The sequence below is a fragment of the Centroberyx affinis genome, unplaced genomic scaffold (assembly GCF_046629955.1).
Source record: "Centroberyx affinis isolate AG114_WGS23_722 - 3 ecotype Tasmania unplaced genomic scaffold, CSIRO-AGI_Caff_v1 ptg000010l_1, whole genome shotgun sequence".
In the NCBI taxonomy this organism is placed as follows: domain Eukaryota; kingdom Metazoa; phylum Chordata; class Actinopteri; order Beryciformes; family Berycidae; genus Centroberyx; species Centroberyx affinis.
In genome coordinates, this window is record NW_027278726.1 from 126,303 (window position 1) to 147,609 (window position 21,307).

The 21,307-nt window shown below is 41.8% G+C and overlaps 2 protein-coding genes across 3 annotated transcripts; one reads left to right on the forward strand and one right to left on the reverse strand.

Annotated features, from left to right (window-relative positions):
• Window positions 1-1,082: 1,082 nt before the first annotated feature.
• On the reverse strand, window positions 1,083-7,258 carry lins1 (lines homolog 1). Its single transcript, XM_071531445.1, has 6 exons — window positions 6,794-7,258; window positions 6,612-6,701; window positions 5,290-5,422; window positions 3,978-4,580; window positions 2,377-2,560; window positions 1,083-1,629 (listed from the first exon to the last, which is right to left on the reverse strand). Exons 1-6 carry the CDS (start codon window positions 7,142-7,144, stop codon window positions 1,083-1,085), a joined length of 1,908 nt encoding a protein of 635 aa, XP_071387546.1. The 5' UTR covers window positions 7,145-7,258.
• A 442-nt stretch (window positions 7,259-7,700) lies between these two features.
• Window positions 7,701-20,985, forward strand: asb7 (ankyrin repeat and SOCS box containing 7). 2 transcript variants are annotated; one of them, XM_071532410.1, is made up of 5 exons: window positions 7,701-7,924; window positions 8,832-8,896; window positions 11,072-11,325; window positions 12,172-12,777; window positions 17,965-20,985. In XM_071532410.1, the coding sequence occupies exons 3-5, from the start codon at window positions 11,085-11,087 to the stop codon at window positions 18,102-18,104; spliced, it is 987 nt and encodes a 328-aa protein (XP_071388511.1). In that variant the 5' UTR covers window positions 7,701-7,924; window positions 8,832-8,896; window positions 11,072-11,084; the 3' UTR covers window positions 18,105-20,985. The 2 variants fall into 2 exon arrangements, with proteins under 2 accessions (XP_071388511.1, XP_071388593.1); XM_071532492.1 differs by having other exon boundaries at window positions 11,135-11,325.
• Window positions 20,986-21,307: the final 322 nt, after the last annotated feature.

The window sequence follows — 21,307 nt, forward strand, 5'->3', positions numbered from 1 at the left end:
AAAAATCAATTATATTTTCAGAAAAGCATTATCGTTTTCCCCCTTAAAAACCCCAATTTCCATCAGGTTGATACCATTTACTATAAACTATGAATTTACATCATATAGATTGTCGGCCTAAAAAGTGTTTAAACAAATAAATAGAGTGGTAAGCGGACTTTAGATGGTTTTCCTGTGTGTAGGTTTAGGATGGGTGTGTTTACCCACAGAACAGTGTGTGGCTCAGCGAGATCCATCTAGCTCTCAAAGCCGAGCTCAATCAATGCTACTCTTTGATCATTCACTTGTAAGCAATAATTAACTTGACAGCCACATGTTAAAGTACCTGGAAAGGCAGTTCCTAATAAGGCATCGCCATAGTGACTCTTAAGTATGAATGAAACACATTTAGATCCATAGTTTGTATTCAAAACAAAACCACTGGCTGGACATTATTGTATTTTTTGCATATAACAGCATACTGTATGCCTTATATGGTATTCATCACTCATCTGATCTCTCATCCATCCATGGTCGTATGAATACTCCTGTCTGCCTATGGCGATTATCTACAGCTGTTGTGACCATGTGACATCTCTCTTTTTAAAAGTGCAACATTTTAAAATACTGCTCTAAAACCTTTAAAGTGGCTTGTGCTATACAAATAAAGCTAAATTGAACTGAAAAGCTATTTAGAATAACCCTCTCTCTCTCTCTCTTCTTGCATCTAGTCTTCACTGAAAGCAGAACATTATTGATTTTCTTTACCTATTTATTCCTAGTCAGGGTCATGGGGGGCTGGAGCCTATCCCAGCATGCATTGGGTGGAAGGCAGGGAAACACCCTGGACAGGTCTCCAGTCCACAGGACTAACAATGGTAAACAAACACTCCCATTCACAACCATGGGAAACTTTAGAGTCTCCGATCCACCTGACTTACATGTCTTTTGACTGTGGGAGGAAACCCAGCTGGGACACAGGAAGAACATGCAAACTCCACACAGAATGGACAAGGAATCAAACCCATGCCTGTACCGCTAACCACTGAGCTGCTGAAATCAGAACAAAACACACCAAATCCCCTATGAACATATCATTTATTTCAACGTTCCGCCGTCTCGACCTGCGCCAGGAGCTTCAGAAGAGAGGAAGGGTTATACGGGAAGAGCTTCTTCATCCGCAGCCTCGCCACGACCGCTCTGAGCTCCGACAGGCACGAGATCGTTCTGCGGCTCGTCCCCAGCGTCACATCCGAGCCACGCGATCTAGGCCCCGAGTTTCCCTGTGAAGCGTCTGAAACCTCCATGTCCTGTGTGTCAGACTCTTCTGAGCTGCCATAGTCCACGAGGCGAAGCCCAGACGCCAAACTTGCCCCGTCCACTGCTGGTGTCAAAGTCGTAGGCGGGACACAGAGGTCTATTCTTCGGCACGCCAGGGTGAAGCCCTCCCAGTCGGCCCGGAGGTGCTTCAGGTAACGCACCAAGTACTCCAGGAAGCAAGTTTCGGTGGAGATCAGGAAGTCGAGGAGGATGCTGTGGTCGAAGGAGACGCTCCGGAGCAGCAGCAGGAAGTGGCAGTGAGGGTTGCAGCCGGAGGCGCAGGCTGCCTCCGACGCAGCAGCAGCATCATCATGCGGCCCAGAGGACAGTCTGCAGGGGGGGGACAGGCACTTGAATTCAGACAGACTTCTGGTTCTTCTAGATCAGGGTTCTGCAGGTTTTCTTTCCAACCAAACACTACAGCAGCTGATTTCACTGATCAGTTCCTCCTCTCTGGTTGAATGTGTGCTAATCAGTGAAATCAGCTGCTGTAGTCTTTGGATGGAATGAAAGCGCTCTATGGCACATGGTCGCCCATTCCCATTCTAGACGCTAGCATAACATTTTCTACGATTTTCAGTCTCTTTTAGGGTTAGACTGATATATTAGTGTCTGTGCTCTGAGCTAGATATTGGCCTTTTATTAAAAATTGGGATATTGGCCAGTTAGTGTCGTCCACTTCTGATACAACAGAGGTTCATCCATGACCACAGCTACAGAAAAACAGTCTGCAGAGCCTGCAATGAATTTTGATTTTCTTTACACATGTTGTTTCTGTAAAATAAATCTTCATTTAAAGGCAATCATCTATCAGTTTCCCCTACCACTGATAGGTGCAATGGCTATTCCTGCCTTAAGGAGCAGCTAAATGCGGTTTCAGACGCTTTTCCACCCTGACAAGAATACAATTCTGAGGAAAGACTGAATACCTGACATTTTTTGGCATGAAAATGGTCAAACACAAAATATCAGTATCTGCCTTCAGAAACCCCTATCGATCGAACCCAAGTCTCTTTCTAAATCTTATAATATTACTTAAATCATACACAGTCGATCTGTGCTCTTCATATACAGTACCTGTGATGGAGGAATATGGAGAGCAGAGCTTTGGCTGCCTCCATCATGTCGTCATCCTGCTCTCCGAACAGCAGGGTGAACCAGCAGCAGCGGTGGGAGGCCTCCTCCGGCAGGACGCCCCGCTGCCTCAGGAAGCCTGACAGAGCCTGCAGATAGCCGTGCACCGCCACGGCACGGCCCACACCTGCTGAGAGGAGAGAGAGCGGGTAGCTCAGCGTGTCCATTGAAGTGACATGCAAGGAAAGACTGCCCCCTGCTGCGGGAACTGTGTAATACAGGGTGTCCGAAAGTCAGGATCCATAGAGAAGTCACAGAATCTGCTCAGCATGACTACCGCTTCCTTCCAGACATCTTTGCAAACCAAATACCATGTTTCTTTGTATTCAACAAAGCCGATCTGGACAGACAGTTGTCCTACTACTACTACTACTACTACTACTACTACTACTACTACTACTACTACTACTACTACTACTACTACTACTACTACTACTACTACTACTACTACTACTACTACTACTACTACTACTACTACTACTACTACTACTACTACACTAACAGAATACCAGCTTTCCAATTACTGGGCAGGTGTCAGCAATTTGTAGACCTGATACAGAAAAATAACTAGTCACACACTCCTCCTCATATATTGCTGTGACATTTGTTATATACACACACAGATGTTTCAGCTAGAGCACTTCCATCAGTGTGTACTGAAACATGGGTGTGTACAACTGACTAACAGCAACTATGAGGAGGAGTGTGTGACTAGTTCTTTTTCCTAACCATTTTGTTATTGCCAATAGTCTGCGAATCTTTGGGCGTGTGTTCTGCTGTTTTTTTGATAATCAATCTCAACCCGCATCAGGAAAAAACCAGATGGTGTTACTTATCCCTACGATTCCAGACCTTTTGGACACCTCGAAAAGAAACACCATTATATGCCAGCAGATTTTTAGAAGAACTGCCCATCATCTTAGGATGTTTTAGTCAGACAGCAGGGAACCTAAGACAGAGGCTTATGCTGCATTCAGGTCACATGGGAAAGACGGGAGAGCTTCCTACTTTAAAATGCAGTTCACCTCAACTTTCAGGTGGTAAATACCATTAGAAAATACTGTTAACTCTCTGACTCCCTTAATTCTGATGTCACCAACAAGAAAATACCCATGGTCAAGTGTAGGGAACAGTATATAAATTTAAAATACTAATTAACTAAATGAGCAATTTTCATCACATGAGCGTTTTGTGAACACAGCTGTTAAAATGCCACGGCAGAACACAAGTGCTTGTTGGATTTCTGGTTTGTCGTGAACTTTGCAATGTTTGGTTTGCTGTAAAACATGAAGTCAAATGTATGATCGCTAAGTACATGTGTGTTTGGTGTGAAAAGGCTGATAAGGAGCAACCAAAGTCAACAGAAAACTTCAGTCATGGCACCATGACGGCTTCAAATGAATTGAAACACATGAACTCTTCCCAGTCATTGCTTTCAACCGGTCGGTTCAACCAAGTCGGTCAAACAGTTATTACCCATATGACATGAATGCAGCATTAATAATTATTTTTTTTAACCCACAGAATTAGTAATGGATTATCACCTGCTCCTCCGGCCGACTGGATTTTAACCTCCATGGACTTGAGAACGACCAGACTGACAGCTCTGATCATCACATGGTCTGGTTTCCGATCTCCGTCAGCTTCCGCTCGGCTGCTTCCCCCAAAGAAAGAAGCTGCCGCCTCCACTTGAACACGCTGTAGCCAATCAGCACTCACTGCTTGTAGCACACCATCAGCCAGCGTGGTGACATCAGCGTCAAACTGCTCGTCCTTCATCCCGGCGGCCAGCACCTCTCCTAAAGCCATGTCCTCCCCGGCCTTCTGAAGCAGCGTTTTCTTCAGGAGCAGCAGCGCTCGCTTTTTCACAAAATACTCGGAGGGAGAGTCGACTGTCCTCAGGAGCGCTGAGGCGTGAACGTGGGTTAGCCTCTGACTCTGCAGACAGGCCCCGGTTCGACAGGCCCGCCTGGATGCGGTCAGGACCTCCAGTAGGTCCAGGAGGGTGGAGAGAGTTGTTGCCCAGTGTTCAGCGTTGGTGAAATCCACTGCGGACTGCCTCGCTTCTTCTCTCTCTTCAGGGAGAAACCTGGAGCATAAAGCGCTTAGGCCTGGGTCAAAAGCTGCAAGAAGCTTCCATAGGATCTCTGATGAAGGAAATGTAGCGACAGTAAAGATGAATGATACAACATGCATTCAAAAAAGTGGATTAGAGACATAAGAAAAGCATCAAAGGATCTAAACCTGCGTTCACACTGTGAGCAACTTGGTTGATATGCATCTCTATTCTGGCTGATTATGGTCGGTGTGAGAGGCTCTGCTTGCATCTATGTAGTAATCTTCAGCCACAAAGTTCTGAACAGGCAAATCATGTACTTTTGTTTCTTTGGAATTGCCTTTCATAAGGTTACATCATTTTGATGAGTCAACATAGCCAGCATTAATTGAAAATAAAAGGAAAAAACTCAATATTACTTCAGAGCCTTACCATCGACCCCAATGATGGATGCAACCGTTCTCAAAGCATTGTATTTATTCTTGTAGTCTTTCAAATAAAAGTTGTAGAGAACTGGGAAGCTCTGAATAGCTGGAATCCACTTCTCACTCATTACGCACTTGCCAGGCAGAACTTTTGTTCATGACACAAATTAGGGATCAGTAAGGAAACGAGGAAGCACGGAAATCTGATTGGCTGACGACTGTGAAAGGTTCCGCTGTGGCCAACTTTTCTCAGCCAACAAGCTTGATGACTGTTCAGACATCGGACTAGTTTCCCCCGGTCACTCATTAGAAAATGAATGGACTGACGGTGACTTGTTGCTCGCGGCGTGAACGCACGACACAAACCGGTTTTACCTTCATGAGATCCCTTAAGCAGTTTTTTTAAGACGTCGGCGAACGACCACATGCAGGCGTCCAGTTCACTACAGCGGGACGAGTCGTGAAACACGTGCACACACTCCTGCTGCCACGCGGGACTGAACGTGCCCTACGACATGAGAGAAAACATCACGCTGTTAGAATAATGAAGGAACAACAGTCAGACCCGTACGCTGTCAACAACAACTCAGCAAACTGATCCGCAAGGCCAGTGGCGTTGTGGGGGTGGAGCTGGAGTCTCTGGTGGCAGTGTCACAGAGGAGGATGCTGTGTCCAAGTTACATGGCATCTTGGACAATGTCTCCCACCCACCAACATGCTGGTCAAGCACAGGAGAACATTCAGTGCAAGACTCGATTCCACCGAGATGCACCGCAGAGCGTCACAGGAACTCACTCCTCCCTCAGAGGGTCAGACACTCTGAGTCAATAGACTGGCCCTGTCAGCAGTTTATAACCCATAACTTATAACTTATATTTAACTGTGCAATACCGATTTTTTTTTGTGTGCAATAATTATTTATGGTGATATGATGAGTATGATGCACATATTGTACATAATTCTTATTTCTCTTTTTCTCTTATTCTATATTATTATTATTATTATTCTCATTGTTATATATTGTAGTATAATGCACATATTTGACATATTTCTTACTTTCTTATTTCTATTTTTCTTATAATTTCCATATGCTTATATATATTCTCTTCTACAATGTGAGCAACTGCAATGTAACCCAATTTCCCCTCGGGGATCAATAAAGTATTTCTGAGTCTGATTCTGATTCTGTCAATACTCTGTATCTCTAAATTACTCAGGTGTTTCCTATGGTTTGACTGTTATGAGTTTTTGTAGACTAATAGCGATACCGATATTTCTGGATTGAAGCTGCTGATAGATGATATTTTGTGCCGATATTTAGTATCTTTAAATTTGACCAAATAATTCCATTGTATTCAGTGTTTCCCTCTTTATTTGTTCTTGTCAGGGTGGAAAAACATATGAAACACAATTTAGACCGTGGGACACTAAAACTCTCCATTGAAAAACAGGATAAGAAGAAGAAGAAGAAGAATACATTTATGCATACTTGTGTGGAATATGATCAAAATGTCTCATTACAATCAATTGAGGTTAAGGTCTTGCCATATACTGTACAACCAGTGTAGTATTGATCAGTTCTATAATAAATATATAATCAGACAAACTGCATCATATCAGACACACTGACTGGAATACATCTGATTTTTAATATATGGCCAATATCAGTCAGATATATTGACAACTTAAATACTCACAGATATCTGAAGCTCATAGAAAGTGTATGTTGATAGTGATTTTGCAGCCAGATGAGAGATCAGCTGGTCCTCAGCTTGGAACTGATGAACCTGTCGAAGAGTAATTAGATATTATTAGATGGTATTTATCCTGTTAAAATTCAGGTGTTTTTCGTTTAGTCAGAGGAGACTAGGATACTCACAAGTTTTGACATGAAATCCCCTTCTTGAAACAACACCCTCAGGATTTCCATGAAGTACAAGCTGACTTCTGGAGGCATGCTTTGCGACATCAGGCTGGAGGGTATTTTCTCAACCAGAGTCAGAGTAATGCAAGTGAGATCAACCCGGCTCTCATATTCTGAACCTGAGCTTTCCTTGGGCTGGCAGTCTCTCTCCTGCACAAGCGACGGTCCACATACCGCTGAAACTATTACAGAAGCCAGATCCCCAGCACTTTGGCTGGGGCACGATCCCCTCACAAGGCATCTGTATGCTTCAGTTACAGAGTCAAGGTGGTTCCTCGTTATGGTGCAGTTGCTGCAGCTGCACATACTGCAAGTCCACTAACAGAATAGAAAGTTTGCACCACTACACTAGCCATGCGGTGCATTAGAGGAACAGTTTATGTAGTGTCCAAACACAACAAAGTCGTGCTGCTTCTTCCGTATGACGACCTGCCATGTGATCAACGCGGAAGTCACGCTGCAATATGGGATGGCAAGCTGCGTCAAGTTACCTAGAGTTAGCAAGACTAAGGCAGGATGTAAGCCAATCAGCCTTCAACATAAAATGAAATGTGTTATGAAATGTGAGTTTTCCCTCCCAAGCATCAGGCTGTACGGAATAAGAATAGCCAAAAATAATAAGTGGAATCATTACAGTAAATATGGAGTGAAACTCGAGCAGAAATTGTGTTTTAATTTACTACAAAATATTTCATGAACGTTTCACTTCCGTACTTTGTATATACTCAAAAAACGTTGAAACACGTTCGTCAATAAGTTTTATTTTGAAATACATATTCGTCATTAAAAGATTTTTATTGAAGGTTGCCACCGGAAGTCCCAGTATTTATTCCAGCTGAGTTGACGGCGGAGATAAAATGTGTTCACAGAGAGAGGCTGACTTTGTTGTTCAAGCTCATGACTATTGTAGCAACAAAATGACGCTCCGCATTGTTAAACTAGTTATTCAGTGAGGGTTTTTATGCAGGATATTGCTGTTTGATACTATATTTTAGTTAAAAAAAACAGCGGCAGGATGCCGCTTTGACAACTCATTTCTTCCCGTCTGGAAGCTGATTGGCTAAACGTCTGCTTAGCGTCTGTCAAGTAAGTCTTTGTTTTACAATAGCAAACAAAGTAATTGTGTTTGTCAACAATAAATATATATTTTGTTGAATTAATTTTGCTATCGATACGTCCACTGTATTGTGGTTCTTGTATATTCAACTCAGCAAGCAAAAGAAAACTAGAACTAGCTAGTTGACGCTAGCTGAAGTTAGCTTGCTGGCTAACCATGTTAGCTAACACCCTGGGCTGATTTCAGTCTGGGTTATATTAAAGTTGTTTTAACGTAAGATACTTGTATACAGTACGTTTTGCTGCAATGCATGTACGTGCATAATCTCAATCTGCCTGTCCGGCTTTCTTAGCTCTCGTTAGCCAACGTTGCGATTTACTTTTGCGTGGTTCACGTTGTTGGCTAACGTTAGCAAATAAAGCCAATCCATTGTTCATTGTTTCTTCTCAGCTGGCTAAGCTAACTAACTAACGTTAAATAAGTAGTATGTCAGTCATCATCTGCTAAATATAAACTATAACGATAAAGGGTTATACTGTAGGGTTTGCTATACCCAGCTGCGGTAACATCTAGAGAGTGTAACCTTGGGTAACAACTACAGTTAGCTGTTAGCTCATCTTGAACCTCAGCTAGTGTAAAATCAGCCAGTTATGATGACATAAATTCACGACATTTCTCTCATTCATTACTGTTTTGTTATCCTGGGAATGCTTGCCTGACTTGCTCAACTTGTGCTGTTAACTAGACTGGCTAGCTAACTACCAGCTATTGATGATAATGAGGATGATGTTGATTTTGTTGTTTGACAATGCAAGTGTATACATCTTTCCCATTTTTGTTGCTAAACGTTAGGGTTCTTTGTGAGTTGCAGGAAAAGTTATTGAAGACTGAGTCAGAGTGTCTACTTATTTCTCTCTCAACCCCTTTCCTTTGCAGCTGTATAACTACCAGTGCAGCGGAGATATGACCAAGAGAGGCCTGCCTCTCCGCCTTGTCGAAAGGTGAATTTTGGTTATTGTCATACCTTGCTTTACCTTAAAGTGTAGCCTACATTCAAGCACTGTGGCTGGAGTGGTGACACAGCAACCTTTGCTGGTAACCAGTTCAATACCATCTTAAAGTTTATGTATCCCTTAATGAATTAATGCCATAGCCTATTTTACTTGCTAAATAGAATAGACCAACCCTTTCCACTAGTAGCACTGGTGGCACGTACTAAGGGCACTTTCACAGCAAGCACGTTTGGAGTGGTTTATTTAAACTTTAGAGTGTTTATTCTTTTAGCTTGGTTCATTTGGCCAGGTGAGAACTATGGCATTCAAACTCAGGTGGCACCAAATAACCACACCAAGACGCCATGAAATTGTAGGTCTCCGTCCTGTCCAGGCAAACTGCGTTGTGTTTTGTTAGGAGTGAGAACACAATCTGAAACAACCTCAAAATGCATATGCAATGCAAAATGCATTTCTTGGTATAAGGAGATACTCATATATAGCTGTTTCTTCATGTGTTCTTAACTGGTACGAACACCATACAAGAAAGAGTAGCCAAGTTACAGACTGGAATCAGATTTGTTTTGACTCCCCTGCTGCCACCAAAATTTCTAACATGGTGATATGACAGGTTACCAAAACTCTATCCAATAAACAAGCTACTTGTGATTCAATGTGACTATTGATTACAAGCCCTGGTTTGTGTGTAATTGGGCAGTGTGAACCCAAACAAACCAAATACAAAAATGCAACAATGTAAACTTTTCCACTATGGTTTACACCAAGGAAAACTGAAGGTGTGATGGCACCAGCCGCACTAGGAGACACAGATCATTTGATCCAAAGACAATTTGACACACACCAATGAATATGTTACATTTAGAAATGCAATGCACCGTGAATATTTCATTGTTTACATATTTTTGGGGGGCGGCAGTGTAACCTAGTGGCTATGAGGCCGTGCTGTAACTGGAAGGTCTCAGGTTCGATCCCAGCAACATCCATGTGTCTTTTCGAAATGTCCTTGAGCAAGACACTGAACCTCTTCCTCACTCATTGTACATTACTCTGGATAAGAGCAACAGCTGAATATTTAAAGTGCAAATGTGAAATGTAAACTTCTCAGTGTGAAATGACACACGAAGGTTAAACTGCATTGATTGTCAGCTTTTCAAAATGTTCTCTTGAAAGTTTGAATGCTGTTGTTCTTGTCACACCTGATTCTGTACATGAAATGGCACTGAAAACAGGTAAAGTGTCATATTTCTATGAAAACGGTATTTTGGCCAGTAAAAAATATTATTTGCAGTAGGGATGCCGCGATCGATCGGCCAGCAATCGGAATCGGCCGATATTCAGTATAAATATGAGATCGGAGAATTCCGATAATGCTTTATAATCGCCGATTGCAAAAACCGATCGATGACGCAAAACACGTGAGCCATTTCTCAGCGGAGTTGGAGTCATTGTCACATGCTAACTCACCTCAAATCTTCATGGACAACTAGTAACATCACAGTCTGTCACGCCGGCTACTTCATTTAATTCTCTGCTTATTTAATGCATCAATTCATCGCATGCCATGTGCATTTGTTTACATAACGGTCTGCACTCTGCACCGCTGTCCGGTGCTGAACTGGATGACGGTCCAGACCCTGACAGCGGAGAGGCAACTGAAAAGTCTAATTTCTCTCTCTCTCTTAAGAACATTCACTTATACAAAAACAAAGACTGAAACGGATATATGTCTTCGGAGGGTGTCTCCATTTATTTAACTCGACTCAACAACACAGGCAAGTGGCAACAGTCTTGTGCTTCACTTATCTCTAAATATTGAGGTAGAAAAAAAGAAAATGTGGATACTTTTTAACCAGGACTCAATTTGATGGATGAAATGTATGTAAAATGGAAACTGTTAGACCTATAATACTGCTATACCAGCTGCTATAACAAAACAAAAAAACTATCGGTATGGCTGATCGGTATTGGCAGATATGGCTCATAGACGATCGGCAATCGGTGGCAAAAACGTTATCGGGGCATCCCTAATTTGCAGGTACTTTTTTTTTTTTTTTTTTTTTTAAAGTTTACCAGCCTTTGGCAGGTGAGTCCCTAAGTTAATTTCGGACAGTGCACACACCCCACCCCAACCCCAAAGACATATTCGTCACTCTTTCCCAACAGAGGTTAGGTACAGATGAACATTCCCATTACGAAATGTGACAAGATGCTGAACCATCACTGCAGAAGGAACCCCGAGCTTCACGAGGAGCTGCAGATCCAGGCTGCAGTAGTGGCGGGGGATGTCTACACTGTCAGGAGAATGCTGGAGCAAGGATACTCACCTAAGATCCGCGACGCCAACGGCTGGACGCTGCTCCACTTCTCTGCCGCCAAAGGAAAAGAGAGATGTGTCCGGGTCTTTCTGGAGCATGGAGGTCAGAGGCTTTGTCTTTGTGCTCAAAGGAGTTACTTTTTTTTTCACATTGCTGCTGCTGTTTGAAGTTGGTTACATTTTGATGGCTGAGCTTTGCTGTTTCAGCAATATGTCATGACTGTGCAACCTGAATGAATCCAGGCCTTACACTAGAGGGCATTATTTTACTGGAAGAGTCAGACCTTCTTGTCTGTTCTCCATGCAAGGCACATACAGACTATTGTGCATCTTACTGACAGTTGTAAGACATTTGGTTTTAAAAGTTATGGCACATGTCATATATGGGGTCTTTATCTGGCAGGGCAATAGGCACATGTTATGTGTAGTTAAAAGGTCTAAATGTAGCTAAAGCCTAATGCCCTTTTACTTTTCAAAATCCTGTAAGTGTATTGCAATAGTGTATAATTACATCTAGGTGGCACTGTATGTCAAAGCAACTTGTTTATCAAATTATTTATTGAAGGGGTTATTTGTGGCCTGTAGTCTCTCATTCATAACCCCCTGTCCTCACTGATCACTGTCGTAATGATTAAGCCCACAGTCTTTAAGCATAACTCTGGCCTTTTTTAACCTGGGCCCCATTTTCCCATCATTTTCCACCACATTGATCTGTTAGGATTAGTATTGGAAACTCGCACCCAGGGAAGCAAGATGCAAAGTGAGTCTATAGTTTGGTATGATGGAAGAACATGGGGGGAAAATGGGGTACAGGTTGAAAACGGCCAGTTAACGCTTTAAGCTTCTCTTTAGACATGATCACATATTAAGGATGTTTGTCATCTTTTTCCCTCTTCCAATCCTTGCTGTATCTCTTGATTGTCTCAGATCTCTGTTCTTCTCTCCACAGCTGACCCCACAGTGAAGGACTTCATAGGCGGTTTCACAGCACTTCACTATGCCGCTATGCACGGCAGAGCGCGCATCGCCCGACTAATGCTGGAGTCAGAGTTTCGCAGTGACATTATCAATGCCAAAAGCAACGACGGCTGGACGCCGCTCCACGTGGCCGCCCACTACGGCCGAGACTCGTTCGTACGCCTCCTCCTCGAATTCAGGGCCGAGGTGGACCCGCTGAGCGACAAAGGGACCACCCCGCTACAGCTGGCCATCATCCGCGAGCGCTCCAGCTGCGTACGGATCCTCTTGGACCACAGCGCCAACATTGACATTCAAAATGGCTTCCTGCTGCGGTATGCCGTCATCAAAGGCAATCACTCATACTGCCGCATGTTCCTGCAGAGGGGAGCGGACACTAACCTGGGCCGTCTAGAGGACGGCCAGACCCCGCTGCACCTGTCGGCCCTCAGGGATGATGTGCTGTGTGCCCAGATGCTCTACACGTACGGGGCGGACACAAACACCAGGAACTACGAGGGCCAGACGCCAGTGGCTGTATCTGTTAGTATGTCTGGGATCAGTCGGCCCTGTTTGGACTTCCTACAGGAGGTCACCAGTAAGTCTGATCAACACACAACACGCATAATCACCTGTTAATTTATTACAATCACCAGTTATTTTCCTACCAAGATGGCCCTGTGGTGAGATCACAGAATACTATGAATTGGATTAAATTTAGGTGCCCATTGCCACTGAATGCTTCATGGTAATTTTAAAAAACACGGATTTTGCAGTTAGTTTCAAACTTCCCTTTCAAACCACCCTCTGATACTCTTAGGCCTAGTCCACACTAATCTGCGTAAATTTGAAAATACATCTTTATTTCTCCATTTTGGCCTTCCATCCACATTAAGACTGCATTTTCGACCACCACAAACAGAGCTTTCCTGAAACCACTCTCCCATGTGGATGACTTTGAAAACGCCGGTTTCATGTTGTAGTCTGGTCGGGGCTTTTTCGAAAACGCTGACGTGCGATTGTCATGTATTCTCAGGCGTTTCATTGTCATGTGATCCATCCAGGCTGTATCGGCTGTTTCAGTGCCTCAAGGAATGGTGATTGTGACTGGAGAGTCGCCCCAAACTTGCTCACACAACTCAAAGTAGAGAAGAAGAACTCTACTGTGACCACTTTTTCACTTTTTTATTTAGGCATTTTTTTCCAGAAACTTAACTTCCTAACGGATTTTGTTCTTAACAATCGCTCTGTAAACAACAACCTTTTAAAAAATGCCGGTGGCAGAAAGCCGGCAGAAATGGTGTACAGTGGCCAGCCCATGTGGCCTGCGCATGCCCATGGACGAAATTATGCGTTTTAAACCATTAGCTTGGCACAGCTGGCACTTTGAATCTTTGAATTTTTCATCGTTTGATTTTTAATTTTCCGTTGATTCTGAGGGACTAACACCAAAACTTGAAGCACTGGAAATATCTTGACTTGATGTCACGTTGTCTATATTTGACCTGTTATCCATGGGAATAAGAACAATACACCACCAAAAATGAAGACCCACAAAATGGTCCCAGAAATGCAAGGTGTTTTTTTTTTTAACAGCATTATTGTTTTTAGGGTGGATTTTACATTTTATGTGGGTATATACACGCAGGGATACCAGCCAATGTTGCATGTCCATAGTTAATGTAGTATGGTGCTGGGAAAAGTGAATGCCCTTAACCATGGAAAGAAATCTGTTGTTGAAATGGGTGGGGTGTAGGAAGGGATTCCAAGTTAGGTACAAAAAGTGATAGACCTTTTATTGTAAGTTGAGAGGAGCAGAAACTTCAGAAATGTACAGAGAAAGAGGGAACATTGCCAACACAAGGTTATAATGACCAGTGTTCAGTCGCAGAACAATCACTGGTGGAGGGCAAAAGGAGAGCACATTACCTGAAGCACTAATGATTTAGGAGGAACAATGGCTGCATTCCTCTACTGCCCCCTGAACTTTGATATCAAAGATATCAAAGAGCTCTGGACTGGTTCAGACAAGCCCATTCAGAGACTCCAAACGATCAGCCAGATCACATATCTGCTGGGTTATTGATTACAGCACTACCTCAGTGGATTAACTCATCTGCTTCAGCCATGAAAGCCTTGTCCCACACAGGATGACTGGCACCCAGCTCTTTTGAAGGCTGTTACAGACATATCAGTGTTCCTCCCCTTAGGTTTTTCTCATGTTGGGTGCAGCAGCCAGAATGGTATGGCTGCATGTACAACTATCATGATACAAAGGTCCCAACCAAGCAAAACAAAGCGTTTACAGAGACAATCCACGCAGGATTCACATTACACATGTTATTTGTGTAATCTTTGACACTTGAGTCTAGATTTTGGAACATGAACAAACTAAACAATTCTGAAACGAAAAATAAGATTTAAAATTTCTATCGGTAGAATTTGTAACAGGATGGCTTTGGAGACCCCTTAAGTCACTTGGTGGTAGTGTGTTACATCACTGTCGCAGAGTTGACTTGACACTTTCACTCTCGTCATTCAAAGTGTCCTCTGTGCTGTAAAGTAATCCTGCACAATTCGCGATAAAACATCCCCGGGACACAGAATAAATACTTAGAAAGCAGCACATAGAGTAAGCCAATTTTCTCAGTGATGGTCTCATTTTTCTACAGCCATTATACGCTATCAAAATTAATCTGAGAATGATATATTGAGGTAAATATTCTACACGTAGCACCATTAAATCACTAATGCCATCACAAGACACTCTAAAGATGCTTCATTGATAGTGAATGAGAGATTTGACTTTGGGATCAAAGAGGATTTTCCAGGCCTTCAGCCTGTTTCTGAACTGTTGGCACTGCTGTATACTTAAATCATATATAAATGGTGCTAATTTAGGAAATATGTCACAGTAACAAAAGTTAGCGAAGAAAAACTCTCCCTTTGATTGTTTTCTCAATGGTTTGGTCACAGCAGGTGCACATCTCCACCAAACTAAGCGCCTGGTGTTTTGGTCAAGATGCATTCTGGACACTCCAAGTTGAACATGTCCGAACTTTAGCCATGCTATATGAAAATAGGCCTTAACTGGGACTGTCTGAGCACCTGGGCACTATCAAATTCATCACCCAATCATGAGAAAAAAAAATGTCTGTTGATCACATCACAGATTAGCATCTTGTTTTTCTGACTCCTAGCTTTGAGTTATTCCTTCCAGTTTCAAATTGACACTGCTGAAACAGATGGATCGTAATCACTGTCCCCTGTAAGAGAAAATGTTAAATCTCTATGTGATCACAGTATGAATAGATAGACAACTCTATAGATGACAGTAAAGCCAAGACAGCTTTGCTTTATGTGGGGGATACTGGGAGAGGGAGGGGCATGGCATGCGACAAAGGTCCCGGGCCGTAGTCAAACCCAGGTCGCTGCATTTACATGGACCGCACCTTAGACCACTGAGCCACCAGATACCCACATTACACGACTTCTAGGCTGATTACAATGCAATTTGGAATCAAACAGAATTTTTGTGTTTTGTTTTTCTTATTTCCCCAGATCAGAGCAAGTCTGCGCTAGTTTGTAGTGGTCATACAGCTAATCTTGTAGTGTGTGAGGGTTTGGGACTTTAAAGGATACCTGGTACCTGTTGGAAATTGATAATCTAATGTTTTTCATGGGTTTGCATTCTTGGATGTTCCTTGTTCCCTCTGAAACGGGCCAGTCAGAACATGGTCAGTTTGCAATGTAGAAACCCGACTTTACTGAGTCAACCAATCATCTTACATTTGAGGCGGGGGGAGGGGCGCAGACCCTCTTGTACTGCCAGCCAATCAGAGCAGTGGCTCCTTCTGACTGCTAGAGACGCTCCCAAAATGGTCTGGAGCTCTTTAGGTGGGACATGGGCACTAGAGAATAAATTTGTAAAAATATTAATGAATTATTTTCACTTGAAAAAACTTCATAGACTCAAGATAATGATATAAAAAAACTGAAAAGTAGCCCTTTTCAGTCTGTTGAGTCGTGTAGTGTGTCCTCAGCCTTAAGCACCATGAGGGGAGGGGAAGTAGGGCTCTGGTGACATTAGACAGTCGTGCAGCTTTGTTGTGGTTTATCCAGCTATCTCTCATCGTGGGTGTTTCCCATGGCTGAGGAAGAGAAATGTCCATGGCAAAGGAGTCACTTTACCCCGTCAGACTGATAACACCTGCATGAAATACTTCCTGGAACCAAGGGGATTTTTCCCAAATGTTTGCATACAGCTGATAACAGAGTGGATACTAAATGACTTTGACAGCTGAGTAATTTCTCAGGAAGAGTGTTGGAAAACCATGCAGCTGGGAAGGGAACATGTTGCTGAATGAATATGATGGTATATACAGAATTTCAGAGATGCACCTCAGCTTATTGCTTAATAACGGAAAGCCAGATTGTACTCATTTTGTGCCTTCACAATCAGAGCTAGGATGAAGCTAGGCCTGTAGCCTAGTTTTAACTGGGCTGTCAAAATGTACAAGTCTTCAGTGTCCTGCAAGGTTCAACTTATATTGGTTTTTGAAGGCTGATACTGGTACTTTGGGATTGACGATAACCGCTATTTTGTACCGATATTCATTAACTATTTTCATGTACATGTATTTAGTGTTTCCCCAGAATTATCCCAGAATATTCCAGGACGATGATGATAACACGCATGTGTACTTGTGTGTCAAAATGTTGCATTAGAATCAATTGAAGTGTAGTATTGATCAATACACTGACTGGCCATCTGATTTAAGGCCAATATTGGCTGGATATATTGATCTAAAACTTTTAGACTTTAATAAATATAACGGCATACAGACCTGGAGAAGTGCACCTCGGGGTGGATATGCCATGGTGAAATATCACTACTGATTGAATTTTGTCACAGCATGAGGGAATGATGCATCTCACCACTGTGTTTTGGCATTTTCAAAATAACACTGAGCGGCCCAAGGGGAGTGCTACATTTACAGGTCAGAATGAAAGATTTTGAACCACGGGGCTCAGTGGTCTAAGGAGCGTACCGTGTAATCGCAACATCCTGGGTTCAAATCTGGCTCAGGACCTTTGTCGCATGCCGTCCCCCTCCCTCTCCCCCACCCCCATCCTTCCTGTCTCTCTTCACTGGCAAAAAAATAATCTAAAAAAAAAAAAAAGATTTAGAATCAGTCATATCTCCCACATCATATATTAAATTGACATGAAATGTGGTGCACATATGCAGCTGTCCTTGCACCACAGTTTTGCCTTCAGGACCATCATTGTATGCCATATTGAATGTTTCACCAGTTTTCCCCCTAAAGATTTCTCATTTATTTACCAACTGGCCCAATGGGTGACTGCTCCATTTGTACAATCAACCAATATGGGGCGTCACAAATGTCAGAAAGGAAATGCACTACAACTACAAATGTATTTGTGTTCTTACATAGCAGACTTGAAACTTACTTATTTCACATTTGGATAACTTGTTACTGATTGGCCCAAAGGGTGACTGCATCATTCATCGGGGACAACATGCTTACTGTTGCCTTGTTTATTTTGTATGTTCACATCTTTGAAGAAAACATTGATGCCCGTGAGTGCATTTTTTTTTTTAATTGATATTCAAGGTACTTTGTTGATGTCGCTGGTACTTGGCTGTGCCCTGTGCCTACTGCATCACCATTGTACCAATGATTATAGTAAAGACCACCCTCTCAGGTGTTACTAAAATATTTAATAACTTTTCTTTGTCTTTTGTTTCTTTGTCTTTTAGGACAGCCTAGGACTCTACAGGACTTGTGTCGGATAAAAATCCGTCACTGCATTGGCCTTCAAAGCTTGAAATTCCTGGAGGAGCTACCCATTGCTAAGGTTATGAAAGACTACCTAAAACATAAGTTTGACAATGTGTGATGGCAGCATCAATACCCAGGAGAGGCCGACTGACACACTCTGGTTTCATTCAAGACTATGCAATCATTGCCTGGAGGAAAGATACACAGGTTGGTTTTGTACATGCTTAGGTTTTGTTAGTTCAGTTCAACAAATTGAAAATGGAGTTCTCTTCTCTTCGTTCTCCATGTCAGCCTTTTTATACTCAGAGCAATTGCTGAAGAGTGGAAATTGATCCACCTTAAAGCATTTTAATCATGCCCGATGAGTGAAGTAATGCAGTAGTTGTGCTTGTGGGGAAAACACAATCCCACTCGACTGCAGTTAAAGAGTTATTACCATTGACATTGTTACCTGTAAAGATTTTCACATGATGTTGTCCTTGATGGGTCAGATTGTCATGTGCGTAATTGCCAATCAGTATATTTTTGTTCATTTCCTTTCCCATCCCCACCCTCTGTAATATTGTCAGAGCAGATGAGTTAAATTTAAAACGATTGTTCGACAGAAGAGGTTGCCATGATGTTTAATTCTCACCGAGTCGTAGAAAGTTGAACGAGACAGTTTTCTTTCTTTCGCTCAAAACCCCTGACAGAGCCTGTATCACAGCTGCTCAGCGTCGAGTTAGCTGGATGCGGTCCGGGACGAGGAAAGGGCTTTTAAAAGAGCTCTTAAAGCTACACAAGGAGGATTGGCTCTACTACGGCAATGGGATTGCCCAGGAATAAGTTGCACAAATGCCTTCGTAACATTGTAATGACTCAAGCAAGAACATTACATAAGCAGTTAAACAGATTTATTTTATAACTCTAGTTGGTTGGTGGGGAAAATAATTTTATACTGCCATTTGAACAATTAAAGCATACTGCAGTGCTTAAATATAAAGCAAGTTGTACCATCTTGTTGCGTATGGAGTAATTTTTTTTGTTGCAAATGAGTGCACAATTATTTTCCGAAAAGCATTTACATTTGCTTTATTAAAGGAGGAGTTGATGAATCCATGAAGAGCGATACAGTCTGTTTTTGGGTGACACTGACACACAATCACTAGAAGCAAAATGTAAATATGTTACATGTACAACAGATATTTTTGTAGATTTATTTAAGCAATGATATTCTTAATGTATTTGAAATTTGTTGGAAAGTATTGTGCTTCGTTTGGTGTGACCCATGTATTTCTTATTTTCTGTGTTTGAGTTAAATTATTCAGTTTTACAAGAATAATTTGGAATCAAAGTGTTTTTTCTTAGATTTTATGGCAGAAAGGGTGGGTGCTTTCTTAATTGCATCGTCTCTTGCAGGTAATTCTGTTGTGGAGACTATACTGTGAATTTCTTGTTTTGATAGTGCTACAAAATAAGAAAATGTAGGATTTGGGGCCTAAACGATGCCCCGTCCACGGAAAATATTCACTTAACAATCCTTTTTTTTGTCTTTGTGTTTGAAATGGTAATAAAAAGTATTGTCTGTGTTAAAGTTGCAAACATTGATGTCAATGCCCTTCTTAAATTTAAATCGCTACCTAACATCAGAAGATTGTCAGCGTAGTGAAATCATGTGGCGCTCATTAAAACAGATTTGGTTTTCAAAGTGTTGCATCCACCAATCCATTCTAAGTATGTCTACCGGCATTAACGTTTCAGTATCTAAGATTTGAATTTGCATGTTTGTCTGCAGCCTGGTCTTATGAAATTTTGTGAATGAGCATAATGTCTTAAATCGCAAAGTGAGAGAAATACATTTCCCTACTATGAAAGGATTACATTGAGACACAGAAACAGGCAGGAGTTTGACATTGAAATAGTGTGTAAAGTAGTGTGTAATGTGGTGTAAGGTAAGGGTGTGGAAGTCGGGGTGGTGGAAGGGTGGAGACATTTACCTTCAACTCTGACGACCCGGGTTCATTTCCCAACTCATGCAAAAAAAAGTTTTCTACTATGACTGAAGTTTTTCAACGCATTTTCAACAAGTTTTTATTTAACCATGACCGAAACCTTACCCTAACCTTAACCAAATTGTTTTAGTTTCCTAAACTTAGCCAAAGTTATTTTACTTACCTGAACTTAACCATTAGCTAAACTTTTCACGTGATAAAACACCTGAAAATAGCACGTCAAATCCCTGCTATTGTCTCATAATCCTTTCATGGTGGAGGAGTGTGGTCTTCACATTATTCGTGTCTGCAACACGTAATCTGCGTTTCAGAGTTTATGCTCATTTCACCAGATTTGTGAAGCTGTTGTTGTCTGAGAAGGCTTTTCTTTTGCTTATGGCTGAACTAACATTTATGTTGTCTCTAATTATAGAATGTGAATTTTTTTTTTTTGTGCATCTGCCCTGGGGCTCTGGCATTGATCCAGCAGTAGTTTTACCGATACCTTTTGAAACTATTAATTTGGCTATTAACAATAATAATAATAATGATAATATTATAATAATATGACACATCACAATATGACAACATGACAATAATGTGCCCCATCCTTGTTGGCTCACTCCAATGGATTTGGATAATGCACTATTCCCAGATTTGAGTAAGAATACAGGGTGACTCCTCAGTTTTTGTTATGTCTGGATATTTTCCACCGCATTTCAGTTATGTTTCATAACCCTTATTGTCCATCACTCTGTATCTGCTTTCGGACATGATGTGATACCATTTTTTTCTTTTTAAATGCAGCGTTTTTCTATTCTACCGTGTGAGTGAGTTTGCTGTATGATTGACGGTGTGTCCTACATCGACTGCCTTCTCCAAGCCCTATTGGTTCCTCAACAGACTTTGGTCTTTACAGTCAGGGAACAGTTCATACATGTCTTACGTGGCTATCAAATGGCTGCAAGTCTTCCACACCATTAACTACTGAATGTACATAATATGCAGATTTTCAAATGTAAAAAAAAATGTGTGAATAAACTAAAGTTAATGTTTATGGAGTTTTTTCGCATCTTTTTTTTTGTGTGATGAAATTATTGCGGGAGGTTAAAGGGGACAGACGAGTGTAACATGACATCAGTACAAAAACAGTAGGGAAGGATCTAGATAGTTCATAAGTTTCTAATGTTCTTATAGTAGGTCAAATTTGGGGTTTATATAAGTTATCTTGTCCAAATTGATCGTTAATATGAATTTTGTCCAACTTTCTGAAACAAAATTTTATCTTTTTTTTTGTTACGTTTTGTTTTCTTTGTCTCAAAAGATGAAACAAACATTTTTATGAATGGCA